This window comes from Triturus cristatus, chromosome 2_1 (genome assembly GCF_964204655.1).
Source record: "Triturus cristatus chromosome 2_1, aTriCri1.1, whole genome shotgun sequence".
Classification (NCBI taxonomy): Eukaryota; Metazoa; Chordata; class Amphibia; order Caudata; family Salamandridae; genus Triturus; species Triturus cristatus.
The window spans coordinates 437,964,368-437,977,203 of NC_140581.1; the positions used below are offsets into that span (position 1 = coordinate 437,964,368).

General features: G+C 45.1%; 1 protein-coding gene across 2 annotated transcripts in view; it reads left to right on the forward strand.

Moving 5' to 3' along the window:
- SLC30A5 (solute carrier family 30 member 5) overlaps positions 1–12,836 on the forward strand; it is a 427,281-nt gene that overhangs the window by 125,730 nt on the left and 288,715 nt on the right. For both annotated transcript variants that reach the window (XM_085632130.1, XM_085632138.1), the window contains exon 7: positions 4,419–4,495. In XM_085632130.1, the coding sequence (XP_085488256.1) occupies positions 4,419–4,495 (77 nt within the window). The remainder of the gene's footprint in view (positions 1–4,418; positions 4,496–12,836) is intronic.

Here is a 12,836-nt window from a genome sequence, read left to right on the forward strand (position 1 = left end):
TGAGCCTCAGCCTGCACTATCCTCACCTGATCTAATACAGTTATATCGGCACTTAGACAGAAGTTTTGCGGGTGATGGTCATTCTGATCTGTTCTTTATTTTAAAGTCGACTACTCCACTAAACAGAATATCGCTCACCATTGTGTAGTCGAGGTAGAAGGTCACCTTTGAGGAGTGCCTTGTCCAGCCGGCTCCATTGACTGTTACCAGACCAACTGCTTCACAAGTCATCAGGGGCCTTTTCCCAAGATTGTCATGGCATCTATGTGGAGGGTGACTTTGCGCTCGCAGCACATGGAACATCTCATCACCAGCGCCATCTGTGTCTTGAAAAAGGTTCAGGTTAAAATCTGATAATTACCAGGTTTGCCATCTGTTTATCTTCTTTCCACTTCAGGAGCAGCTTGATCAGTTTCTCAACTATTTTTTATTTTTCTCTCAGATTAAAATAAATATTAACCAGGACCAGTGGAGTTGCCGACTGCTTGTCCCATCCCTCCTGATGTAGACCCAGTAACCAGGGTTCTTCGATATCCAGTGGCATTACCTTTGCGGGTAGTTTTAAGTTCACATAGGTCGCTAACCCACCTTGTGCCCTTCCATGGGTGCTACCTTTGTGTGCTCATCTGTTGAATTCAAGTAATCCAATTAATGGAATGCTGGTTTGCACCCTAGTCTCCTGAACTCAATTATGACAGACTTCTCAAAATTTTCCATCATTGTAGCATCTTCGATTTTTGTGGTAAGACCTCCCAGATTCCCGGCACAGATGTTTAGTTAGTCATGTTTTTTTGTGTGATGCCTCAAACGATTCTCGTTTCAATCTTCACTGCCCTCCCCCACTGGAACCAATGGAAGCCAGCTCCAATTGTTCTGTTCACCCTGTTTGAAGACTCGTCTGGACCCAAAGACTACCTCTGCATATCTGCTGCTTAAATCTTCAACCCCGAGATACTAGTGGACAGAGGCCAACCCAGTGGAGCTTTCAGAAGTGAGGGTACCTGTTGATTCAAACTCTTACGTTGTCCCACAAGTGGTGACATATGGCTTACAATAACCCTTGTTGGTTGGTTTTGAGGCTGGAGCTGGGGGAGGTAGCCCCACTCCTGGAAATGCACTATTTGTATGTCCCAGCTCCATGACTTTGACTTGCATCTGCGGGCAATTGAACGTAATAAGTGTGGGTTGAGATACTTGCTTTCTGCGGGGTGCCAGAATTTAGTTTTAATATGTTGGAATGATTTAGGATATCATGAGATCCTCTGGATCTATATTTAGGGATCCGAAATGCTTGCCTTTGGTCCTGCGTAGGCAGCAGAGGTCTTAATGTTCTATGAAATATTTCCGGGTGGGCTTGTATTCTGATCCTGAATGCCGCCCCCATGAGTGTTTACATTCAACGCATGGTGCATTATCCTCAGTTCTGGATGTCCTCCACAGAAGCTGCAGATAGATTCAGAACCACAGTTTATTCTCATATCCTTCATAGTTTGTGGTCCGGCGCCATTCGCCCATTTGGCTGATCAGGGAGGCCCTCCTCCTGGGGACCGACCTCCCTCCTTTCTAGGCTGCATGTTTTATTCATTAGGCCTCCTGGCCTGGCAAGGGTGTTACTGTTCTGTGCCAGTCTCTTATTTACGGAAGTGAGTTCTGCCTCTTCCTTCTTCTTTACGGCAACATCGTTGGTGCTGCAATTAGGGTCCTTCTTGGCCTCTTACTGACCTTCTTTACCAGTACCAGTTGAAGAGTAGTTGGGGCTGTAGGGGTGACCCATCACTCACTGCTCTCCAATCGCTTGATGCTCATGTCCCGCTTCTCCTTGCTTTACCTTCATTGTGGTGGGGTCATCAATTTTGTTGCCGTATTCACCTGTAGCTTTTCCCGTGCAGGATCTCACTGGTTAGACTCAGTGTCTGCCTTTCCTAGCTCGCTTTCATTCCCGCTTCGGAATTCGTGGCGGTACTGGGTTATTTGGTGGTGGCAACTCAATAGTCACTGGCTCTTGCTTTTGTTCATGAGTTCTCCTCATCCTGTTCCCTTGTCTGTTTGTGCTGGTTTGTTGGTTCTTTCCTTGGTTGGGGTAATTGGCATCGGCATCTGCTCTGCCATTGCTGCACAATTCTCCCCAGCAAAGTGCGCTTTCCTTGCATCGTCTGCACTGTCTTCATCATCTGTTTGTGCTGCAGTCTGTGTAGTTACACATGATACTTTCCTTACTTCTCCAGTATTTCCTCCAGTGCTTCCTCCAGAATCACAGGCAGTTGTACCAGTTTGCCAATTACCTCCTTGCATTTACACATTGTGAATTCATTGTCCTTCCTTGATTGAACTCTTTGAATAGGGTTATTTAGATTCTCCAGCTTCTCGTCTATCCCTGACACGAAAACTGTGTATGTATTTAACAGGTCCACTTGTACGTCCATTTTGTTTGCTTGATCATTCAGTGCTTCCACTGTCACTTGCATTGTAGTCAGTACTGCCTCCCAGAAGTTGTTGATGTCAGTTGCCACCCCATTTGGACTCTTAGCCCTTATTTTGCGCTCTGGGCTTTGGTCTTCTGCTCATGAGGAGTCCGGGGGCTCTGCTCCCCTTATGTCTGGTGAGCTGAGCATTACCTCACTTGTGCGGTGCTGCTTGAACTGGCTCGCTACTGCCATTCTCGTGCGAGAATTCAACTGAGATGTAACTGTTCCCTCTTTAAAAACCAGAAAGGCATCATAAATTTATTAAAATTTGCATTGAGGACCTCCGTTATCAGGTTATTTGGTGGCATCTGTGGCATCTGGGGATGGGAGGGTTAGCGTTTACAGGGTTAACTTCCACTCCATGAATGCTGTGTTCCCTGCGATCCAGAGGGACCATACAACAATCTCTCCCTTGGGGGTATTATTGTTGGTCTTGCCGCTAATACTTGTGTTTATTGCATTTCTGCTGCTGTTGAATTGGTCCTTTTCAGGATGATAATTTCTAGAAGTAGGATTGGAGGTAGTTGTAGCGGCAGCTGCACTTGGCCCATCACTAAAGGACTGTCCTCTGGGGATTCTGGCCCCTGACCAGAGGAACCAGGTGCTCTTTGCCCTTCCACAAGCCCTTCCTCTTATTTTACAGTCAAGGGGAAAAAGAAATCAGATGCTTGCCACTTATATCTGTATCCCTTGTCTCTTTGGTACGGCTGCGCTTATTACTCATCTCGCCACAGGCTTTCTCACCAACAACATCGGTGGGCGTCGTGCCTGTCAAGGCTGTCATGGCTAACGTGACTACCGTGGGGCTAGCCTCTACATTGATCTCTGCCGACATCTTCCTCTTGGCACTATTAAGTCAAGGGATCTCCCGCTTTCTTTTCCTCTAGGTGGCCTGGGTGCTTGTCCTGGTTTTTCCTGATAACATGACCACCAGTCTGTGCCTCCCTATATGTCCGAATCCTACCTTTGCCCAGGTGTACGTGAAGTGGGGGGCTACCTCGGCTACCCCATTCACCCAGATGCCGTCTCTAATCTTCCTCTTTTCTCCCCAGGTTGGGTCTGGGACATTTCCAAAGCCTCACACCGCACTCGATCCTAAGTTGGGCTCCCCACCACACACTTGCAGCTCACTCCTTGGCTTGATTTACACGTCTCACAGTGGCTTTCTGTGTAGGGTTCACAAGTGGGCTATGCCAGGCCGCTGCGAGGGAGCCATCCCTGCGCCGTCCCTGATCTCCCTCCTGTCTCTACCTAGCTTCTCAGCACCTGCGGCTCCAGGCAGTTTCCAAACTATTTCGTGTGACTCCCTCATGGTGGTCTGCTCTGACCGGCTGGTTCAACAAACTCCTCTCGGGGACCTCTCCCTTATGAGAGGGACCTGTGTAGGGGCATCTCTTCCCTGGTCCACAGCTTTCCTCGTGTGACAGCAAGCAGGCCCCCTCCTCCGGCAACTTGAGATAGGTCACATCCTGCCAAGTTTTCCTTCTTCATGTTTCAGTAAAATATGCCTGCTAGATCTTTTGCTTTTTAAATTCTGGTAATGTTTAGTGATTCTCTTGTTAATAAGTGTGCTTGGATAGCTAAGAGTTTTGGGCTGTACATATCTGCTTGCACAATAATGGTATCAGGCAAACTACAATAACTGTATTGGACAAAAAATGTTGCGTATTTTAATGAAAGTGCGTTGTATCCAAATGCTTGAATTGCTTCGCTGGTCCGTTGATATAAGTATATGTATCATAACAGGATTTTGCCAATATTCTCTTTTCACATATGATGTCAAGTGCCTCAAAGATGTTAGCATAACATTGGTGCAGACATCTGGAAGCGTAGTTGGCATGCGCCCGTGTGGCAGCCTTTAATGGAGTGACAATTAAAACTGTGTATTCATTGCTATTAAAGTTGAGAAAGAACCAATAAGTGTTTAATCCTTAACCTTGCTTATCTATCCAGCTGAGGGTCATCATGACAGTGCCCTAACCCACTTCCTATACACAGCCTTCTCATTCTTAGGAGTTGCAGACCACAAGGTAGTTTCTTCCATTATTTTTAAATATTATCTTAGTTTATTATGCGCAAATAGTAAAATGTGAATATTGGCTTATTTTGCTGGTTTTACTAATCATGTAATTAAAAGTACAGACTGCTGACCTAATGTATAACAACACAAAACACGAATTACACCAGATACAAACAGAACATTTGTTACAGAAAGGTTATACATGCCTGCGAAGGAGTGATTAGTAGTTCCTGCTGTTTTGATTTGAGCTTTTCTTTCAATTAACTTGGCCATATTTTAAAATCTTTTTGTGGTGTAAATGTTCTATTTGTCAATAAACAATAAGCAAACGCGAAATGAGGCCACAGAATTACAGCACGTTTTCTTGCTGGGTAGAATTGAAAGCCTTTTACCTTGACTGTTTTTCTTTGTAAAGGAATTGTGATAGTAAAAATGTGGTCATTGTTAGGAACCTGCATCATATCATGGGCATTCAAATAGACTCTGCAAGCTTGGCCATGAGTAAGTGCAATAGAAATAAAAAACAGTTTACAGGCATCCTTCTGGTAAGTGTTTAATTGCCCAATGTCAGTCTAGGACAAGGAAATTAAATGTTTGAATTTACTTTGCCGTCATATGCATTTAGCTTTCTCCTAAAGTCAGAATCATTCAATGCAAAGGTCCTCGCATTTTATTTTAAGCCTCTACGTAGGTTGTTCTCCCGCGACAAATCAATGCCTGTGATTTTCCTTGATAAGAATTTGAATTCGGAGATGGCCCTCAATTTCTGAAACAACTTTTTCGATACATGGTCTTTCAGACCTTTAAAATCTAGTGTTAACAGGGAAACAACATCAGTCGGTTTGTGTGGAACGAAAGAAGGCCCCTTATGAACCGCCTCTTGCTTTACAGATCTACAAAAGAGGGGGATTTGGGGGGCGCCCAGTATTACTTAATACTTTCAGGCATCTCAACTCCGATATAGGGTAGAATGGGCCCAAGCAGCTACCGAAAAACACTGGTGTTTCATGGACCAGGCGGTGGGCGGTGCTCGCATTTTGAAGGTGGCTGGTACTCAGTGTGCCGGTACTCACATTTGGAAGGTTCCCTACCATCCTAAAAAGCATAGATCATCGGGCATAATGACCTCCTATATAATGAGGGCCACAGGGCAAACAGGAGGTTATTTATTTGACTCAGAAGGATTCTTTCCCTTTGATGCTTTACAAAGAGACTGCGGGCTGTCTGAATCAGAACGCATCCACTACCTACAGATTAGGCACTGGGTAATGCTCCCCTCAGTCAAACCAAACGCTCATAGACCACAGGAACCATTTGAAAAATGTGTTCCTCTCAATGACAAAGTTAGCCGACTGATGACAGAGCTCTATTCATTGTTAACACTACCACCCCCAATGGAGAAGCAAGCAGGGCAGAAATGATGGCAAGAAGGGAAGGGTAGGTACTCACTCACAAAGAATGGGAAGATATTTTCTACAGAGCATTGCACCCTGCACACTGTGCATCCAGTACTGATATGGTTGTCAAGGTAGCCGTACTGGTACTGGACTTCCGCCAGGGTACTGAAAAGGTGTTATATACATAGCAAAGAATACTGGAGAGGCTGCGCGAGGACCGGAACTCTGTTACACTTACTCTGGAACTGCCCAAAAGTGGACCGATACTGGGCTACAGTCCTGGACAATATAGATACATTCGTTTAAATCACAGGTGCTGTGGCTCCCAGTGTATGTTCTACTGGGATTATTCAATCTAACCTACCCTCTGAAGTCCCCAAATGGTTGGCAAATGGCGGTGGCCCTTGGGACAGCACAACAAGCAGTCTTGTCCCTCTGGGGCTTGGACAGAGTCCCAGACCACACCACATGGCTACACAGAATATGGCGATAGCTGAGCATTGAGTAGCTAACCCAATCCATAGAGCACAATCAAAAGTCACATTGCTCTCTTGAGTACATGGGGGAAGTTTTGGTAGATAGGCAGGGAGTTGAGTTTATTAATGTTTCTCACACACTGCATGCTACACCGTAGACAAAGTGGAGTGCCATCTAGAAACAGGCTGGAGAGGGGACTAGGAGCCAAGTCCGGAAGCTACCAACGGGGGTCTCGGTCCGTGAGGCTCCTGGGAGCATGGGGCACAGATGGTTGTCGTGGGCCCAGGCCAGGGAGCTTGAGTGTTGGTCTGCTGGGCCAGTGCATGAAAGGCCATCACAGTTATGGTTTGGACCAGTAGATGGGGACAAAACAGGACTGCTGGGCCACTTGTGGTGCTGGATTCTGCGATGCTGACGTCCCTCGTCCGCTGGTCAGCCGCTTTGGCAATGAAGTCCGCATTGGACTGAAACGAGCTTTGGTTGGCAGAAGGGGTCCGATACCCTGGGTATTGATGCAGGGCAGCTCTGATTGGGCCTGACGTCTTCACACTTGGTGGGGAAACGTATCTGTCTTCCTGGAGCATGGTCACAACTCCTCCTGGACGGCTGCTGCGTCGGTGGACCCGGAGAACTGGACATTGTGGTTGCAGCCGGGAAGTGGCTCCTCCACTTCAAGGGAGATGCTGACGGCTTGGCAAAGTGTTTTCCCTTTAATAAGTTTCCATGACTTGCCGTTATCCCCTGGACTAGTTCATATGCGTCTAGTCAAAAGGCTTATAATGTAGCTATGGTGGTATCCTGGGATGCGACTAACAGGGCCAAGATGAGAACGGTGTTGATTTTGGTATAGCATTTTTATACATCTTTGCTACAGGTTTATTAGTCTTAGCAGTCAAGAGTGGTGTATTAATTAATTAATAGATGGCTAGTACTGCCAAGAGGTAACATGGACTATGATTGAAGGTTGCACCCAAAAATGTGGAAGTACTCAAACATCCAGTTGGCACCAGTTTCATGTGATGTAAACATTTTCTTTCAAATAAAAAACAAAGTAGTAATTTTAGTAGAGATGAACATCAGTCAAACACTGACATGTTCTCATGCTTCAGCTATCCAGCCTGGGAAAGATTAAGGCTTTATGGCACAGAAAACCCTCTGATAACTGAATGTCCAAAACCATTAATAGGTAGGTAATAGAATACAATTTCTATAAAGATCCAGGAATCCTTCTGTAAGTTACATAATCTTTGTCCTACTAACTACTTTAGGAAGTATATGCCTTCACCGACAGTGTCAATGGAGAGTATAACATTGAAAGAAAGACAATGACTATATGCCACAGATTCCCTTGTACCAATGAAGTGCAGAACTTTGAGCCCTATCCTAGATGAAGGACCTCTGAACAGGTATGTCAAAATAAGGTTCTAGATTATTTAGCAGTTATATTATCCTGTTATTGCATGAGTGCAGTTTCATTCTCCTAACACAAGTCATTCTTGCCCTTTGTGGGTAGTGGGAAACATATACCACTGGAATTTACCTCTTCCTCTCTCACCTGTTTACTAAATCCCTAGCAGTGGTTGCCACTCAGCTACATATGGAGCCTTAATTTGTATGATGGGCTAGTGAAGAACTATTTTCTTCGATGCGTGATGGATACAAACATGAAAATTCAGCTGCTTGCCCGCTTTGGAATGACCTTGAAACAAATCCCAGCCAGCATAAGGGTTTCTTGAGAGCTGATTTAAAAGCTATATGGTGCATAGCTGACCACATTATTGATTGGGTGACAAATTTTAAGATAAATGTATCCCTATTCCAAATATTACAGTCTCTATCAGAGTGAGAGCTAAAATACAGATGTAAAGGATGATGGCTTCAAGTAATTAGTACCAAATGCAGGGATTACCAGGAAGACCAACATGGAGGACATACCTTTTTGTGGTTCTATCTGTGTACCTAACATCCACAGCCATTTGACAATGCAGAAGACCCAAAGTGCTGGACTTGACTGGAAAAGCATTCCAGGAGACAGAAGGGATTGTCAGGAGCCAAGTCTTAGGCTGGCTGGTCTTGCCCTGGCGCACCATGCATGTGGAGCAGCAACCAATGAGGTGGGCCGCCTGCTGAAACAACGCAATCCCAGGGACGAGAGGGAAGGTTATGATGGCCCAGACTGGGGTGTAGTCTGATGCAGAAGGAGGAAACCCATGGAAGAGACCACCCCACCTGGATTGTTAGAAGTAGCCAGTGTGCCATCAAGTGACTGCAAGACTCTGATGGTGGGCAAGAGGGACATCCGGCGCCAGATTGAGCCTCTGCCCTCAATGTGTGGCCCAGAGGTGAAGGGTGGCAAGAGAGACAGGCCTACCACAGCAGAGGTGACCCTTAGACAGAAGTATATGGCGGGTGGGCCCATGTGCAACACCGAGCTCCATTAGAGGAGCATATGCTGAGGAGGGCATAGCTGGTGAAGCACTGGTCTGGAGGCAGATCCTGGAGTCCATCAGGTAGGCATGGAGGTAAAAGATCCTTGTGCAGTTTGCCTGTTCTCTGCAGTGCATGGTGCTGTTGTGATCTCATGGTGAGAAGTGAGCCAGCCAGTATGTGGCCATGTGTAATTATACAGAGAAAGCAACATAACAATCACAAAATAATAAAGCATGTTGGAGCAAGTTTAGTTCTAAGCAGTCTAAACTAGACCTACAAATTCAGGTACATCAATGGCATTTCAACCCATGAACAATTAACGGGTGATCATCAGGATGTAATGTAAATAGAAGCACATATTATATTTTGCAGGTCACAAATTACCTACAAACCTCAGAGGACAGAAGAATATGTGGCCAAGCCGGTTCTGTGTGTCTGATATGACTTGAATCAAAACAGGCAGCTTGTAAGGTTCATTATCTTAGAGGGTCCATTTAATTGTTGCAATGCTTCAGAATTTTTTTTTTTACGTGTGATCACCAGATCTCATTTTGAAGGTGAGAACCATCAGTGTTCCCCTGGTAAAAGAAGTTCCATCTCTGCCCATAGTAAGCTATTGTTGGCCGAAATCATAGTCGTTAAAGAACCAGAATATATATACCAGGGTCCATGCAGAACGACACACTGTTAAACAATCAGAGTGTATACAGATTGTGGTATCTACCCAGAAGTGAACAGAAGCACATCCCCTGGAAGAACTGTTAAGTTACTATGATGTATATATGTACTCCGTGTGGGGTCCAATTTGAAGCAACTGGGACACAACCTCTGGGAGGCCTGTTTAGCTAGCAACCCGGATATGTAAGATCACTGTGCATAAAATAGGGCAAACTGTTGTACAGTTGTCCCTCATGGGTAAGGTAAAAAGTGGAAGAGCAAAGTAAGCTGGCACCCTGTGCAGAAATACATAACCTTTTAAGGGCCCACATTTTGAATACTCCAGCTAGGCCATAGGTAGTCAAATTTTGGGCAGGTGTTTACGTCCCAAGCCCCTCTTGTGTTCCCATAGACTACCAATGGTGGACATTTTCCAGTTGGGTGAACTCTAGTGTATCACGATTTCTACCCTATCCAGACTGGCAACCTGCACGCGAGGGTGAGACTTGAAGTGCTTAGAAAGTTGCTTCCCAGACAAAACTAGACTAGATTCATTATGCTCTCACCACTAGCAAAAGGCTGTTTTTTTTTAAACACGAGTAGCCAAAAGCTGCGGCCTAAGGCTTCATTTCCTGTTCAATAGAACTCCTGAATCGGCCTCTCTGAATGCTTCAACCAGCAATGTGTGTGTTTTTACGTCTACCGTTTACTGCTATTCACATCTACCATGGAAGAGAGGATACTTTGGCTCACATTGGTCATCCAAGGAAATTAGCTTTGTGCGCTCCTACGGAACATTTGGGAAACATTTAATTACACTCCCACTGCTTCAATGAAGTTTGTTTGGTATTGTGCTACTTTTGCTGATCCCAGGACATTTGATCCCATCCTGCCGACCCTTATCACTGGAGAGATATCATGTGAAACATGCATCACATTAGCATTTTCTGAAACTTGCTTTACTGAGATTCTGGCCATTGCAACTACCTGACATTACAGAGACAGGGCAAATGTATTCTTCTTACTCCCATTATATCGTTTTATAGCCTAGAACCATGTTAAGGCCACTGTAAGCGTACTGTAGTTTAGTGTAGTGTGACGGAGAGTGGCATTGTAGTTTTCAATTTTCAATTTCAAAAACTTTATTTCGACAATTAAGTCATAAAAAGTAGCAAACATCACCTATTTACATCAACATTAAAAACTGTGCCAATACTTATCATATAGCAAGTCATGAGTTACACTACTTATTCATTTACATTAAAAAAACATTAAAACTTATACCTACAATCAGTTAAGAACATTTCATATTTAAATTTCAGTTTTCAATACTCAACGATATAGGCCCCATAAGACAGCAGGATAACCTAATTAGACAAATTCTATTTACCCGAAGGTAAATTAATCGGTTAGCAAATGAATATAAGGAGAATGACTATAGTTAGATATCTATCTATCGGAAGCTTCTAAGAAGATTTGCCTGGACCGTATGATCCATGCCCACTTCATGAATTTAGCCATTGCAATTGCAATTATCGGGCTTGGGTCTGTACACAGGATTCTTAGTGCCACCTCGTGTTTTCTGGTGCCTAGGAGCCGGCAAACGGGTAATACCCATTTCTTGCGAGGGAGCACGTAAAGGGGGCAAAAGAACAAAAAATGACTCAAAGATTCAGTCAGATCGCTACAATTGGGGCATTTGTCCACATTTCCCTTAGTCCATTTAGAAGTGAATGTACAGATGGGAAGGGTGCCAATCCTGAATTGAAAATAGAGTTTGCGATCGACTGGTATTTCTATCAGACCCCAAAATGGTTCCTGTCTAGGATAGGCCTTGAATTCTAGGAATCTAGCTGTCAATTGCGATGTGCTTCCCTTGGAAGCTGATTCCATACTGATCATTTCCCAATAAATTTTCTTCAGAATTTCTTTTGAGGGAAAGACCGCTTTTTGGGGATCATGCCATAAATTGCTCAATCCTAATCTATAGAGCAATGATTTCGTAGACCTCAACCAATCAATTTTACATGAAGTGTCTATCTCCATTATCTCTTTTAGACCCAAGGCATAGTGTTTGAGCTCCTCTGTTGACCAAACCCTACGCCAATACAACAAGGGTCGCAGGTTGGCTGTATCTTTTAGAGTTTTCAAGCCTAAGTCCCAAAAAAGAGGTAACAGAGGAGTGCTTTGGGGTACACCGACCACTTTTCGAATGAACTCACTCTCCATAGCGTTCAAGCGTTTTGTATTGTTACCGTACCCCCATAGCTCTGAGCCATAGAGAGTTGAGCTGCGTATCTTCATCGAATAGATTTCCAGAAGTGGGCCTATAGGTTGTGTTTTCGAGGATTTAAATCTCTTTAGGAGTACGCCTGCCTGTTGCTGGAACTTCAGGATAGATAGATCCAGGTGGCTGTTCCAATACATATTCTTCTGCAGCGTAACTCCTAGATAAGTAAACGCGTCGACCTGTTCCAAGAGCGTGCCATTCAGGCAGATAGTGCCATTAAAGGGTTTGTAAGATCTACTCGGGTTTGGGCCGTTGAGAACCATAAACTTGGTCTTGGAAACATTTATTTCCAGACCACGCAACAAGCAAAACTCTTCAAAGCGCCGGAGGGTAAGCTGCAGGCCTCTAGGGGTTTTAGAAATCAGCAAAGTGTCGTCCACGAACATGAGGACTGGAATACGGATGCCAGTCAAAGCCGGTGTGTCCGACGGGACCCGGGCGAGGAACTCGGCCATCCCGTTCACGAAGAGTGAGAACAGGGTTGGTGCCAAAACACAGCCCTGTCTGACTCCCCGCTCCACGGGGAAGCACTCCGTTACCTCCCCCTGCCTGCCCCATCGGACCCGGGCAAAATTGTCCTCATGCAAGCGAACGACCAATGCCAATAACTCCGGTGCCATCCCCAACCCCTCCAGTACCCTCCATAGCTTGCTGCGCGGGACCAGATCGAAGGCCGCACGCAGATCTACAAACACAGCATACAAAACCCCTCTTTCCAAGACCACCGTCCTCCAGTAGAGTACAATAAACCTGAAAATCTGATCAATGGTACTGGTTTTTGGGCGAAACCCAGCCTGTAAAGGGCTTAAAACATTACTAGCCTCAATCCAGGTCTGGATCCTGCCCAAAACCAGACGTCCCAAGATTTTTTGCATGGCATCGATCAGACTAATTGGTCTGTAATTGCAGGCCAATGATTTGTCCCCTTTCTTATATATCGGGACAATCTCTGCACCTTTCCAGGAGTATGGGATAACCATTCCCTGTGCTATGGCGTTAGCTAAGTGGGTGATATATAAGCACCATCTTTGCCTGTTGTGCAGGAATACATCAGCCGGAATACAGTCCATGCCCGGAGCACGCCCCTGTGTAACCAAATC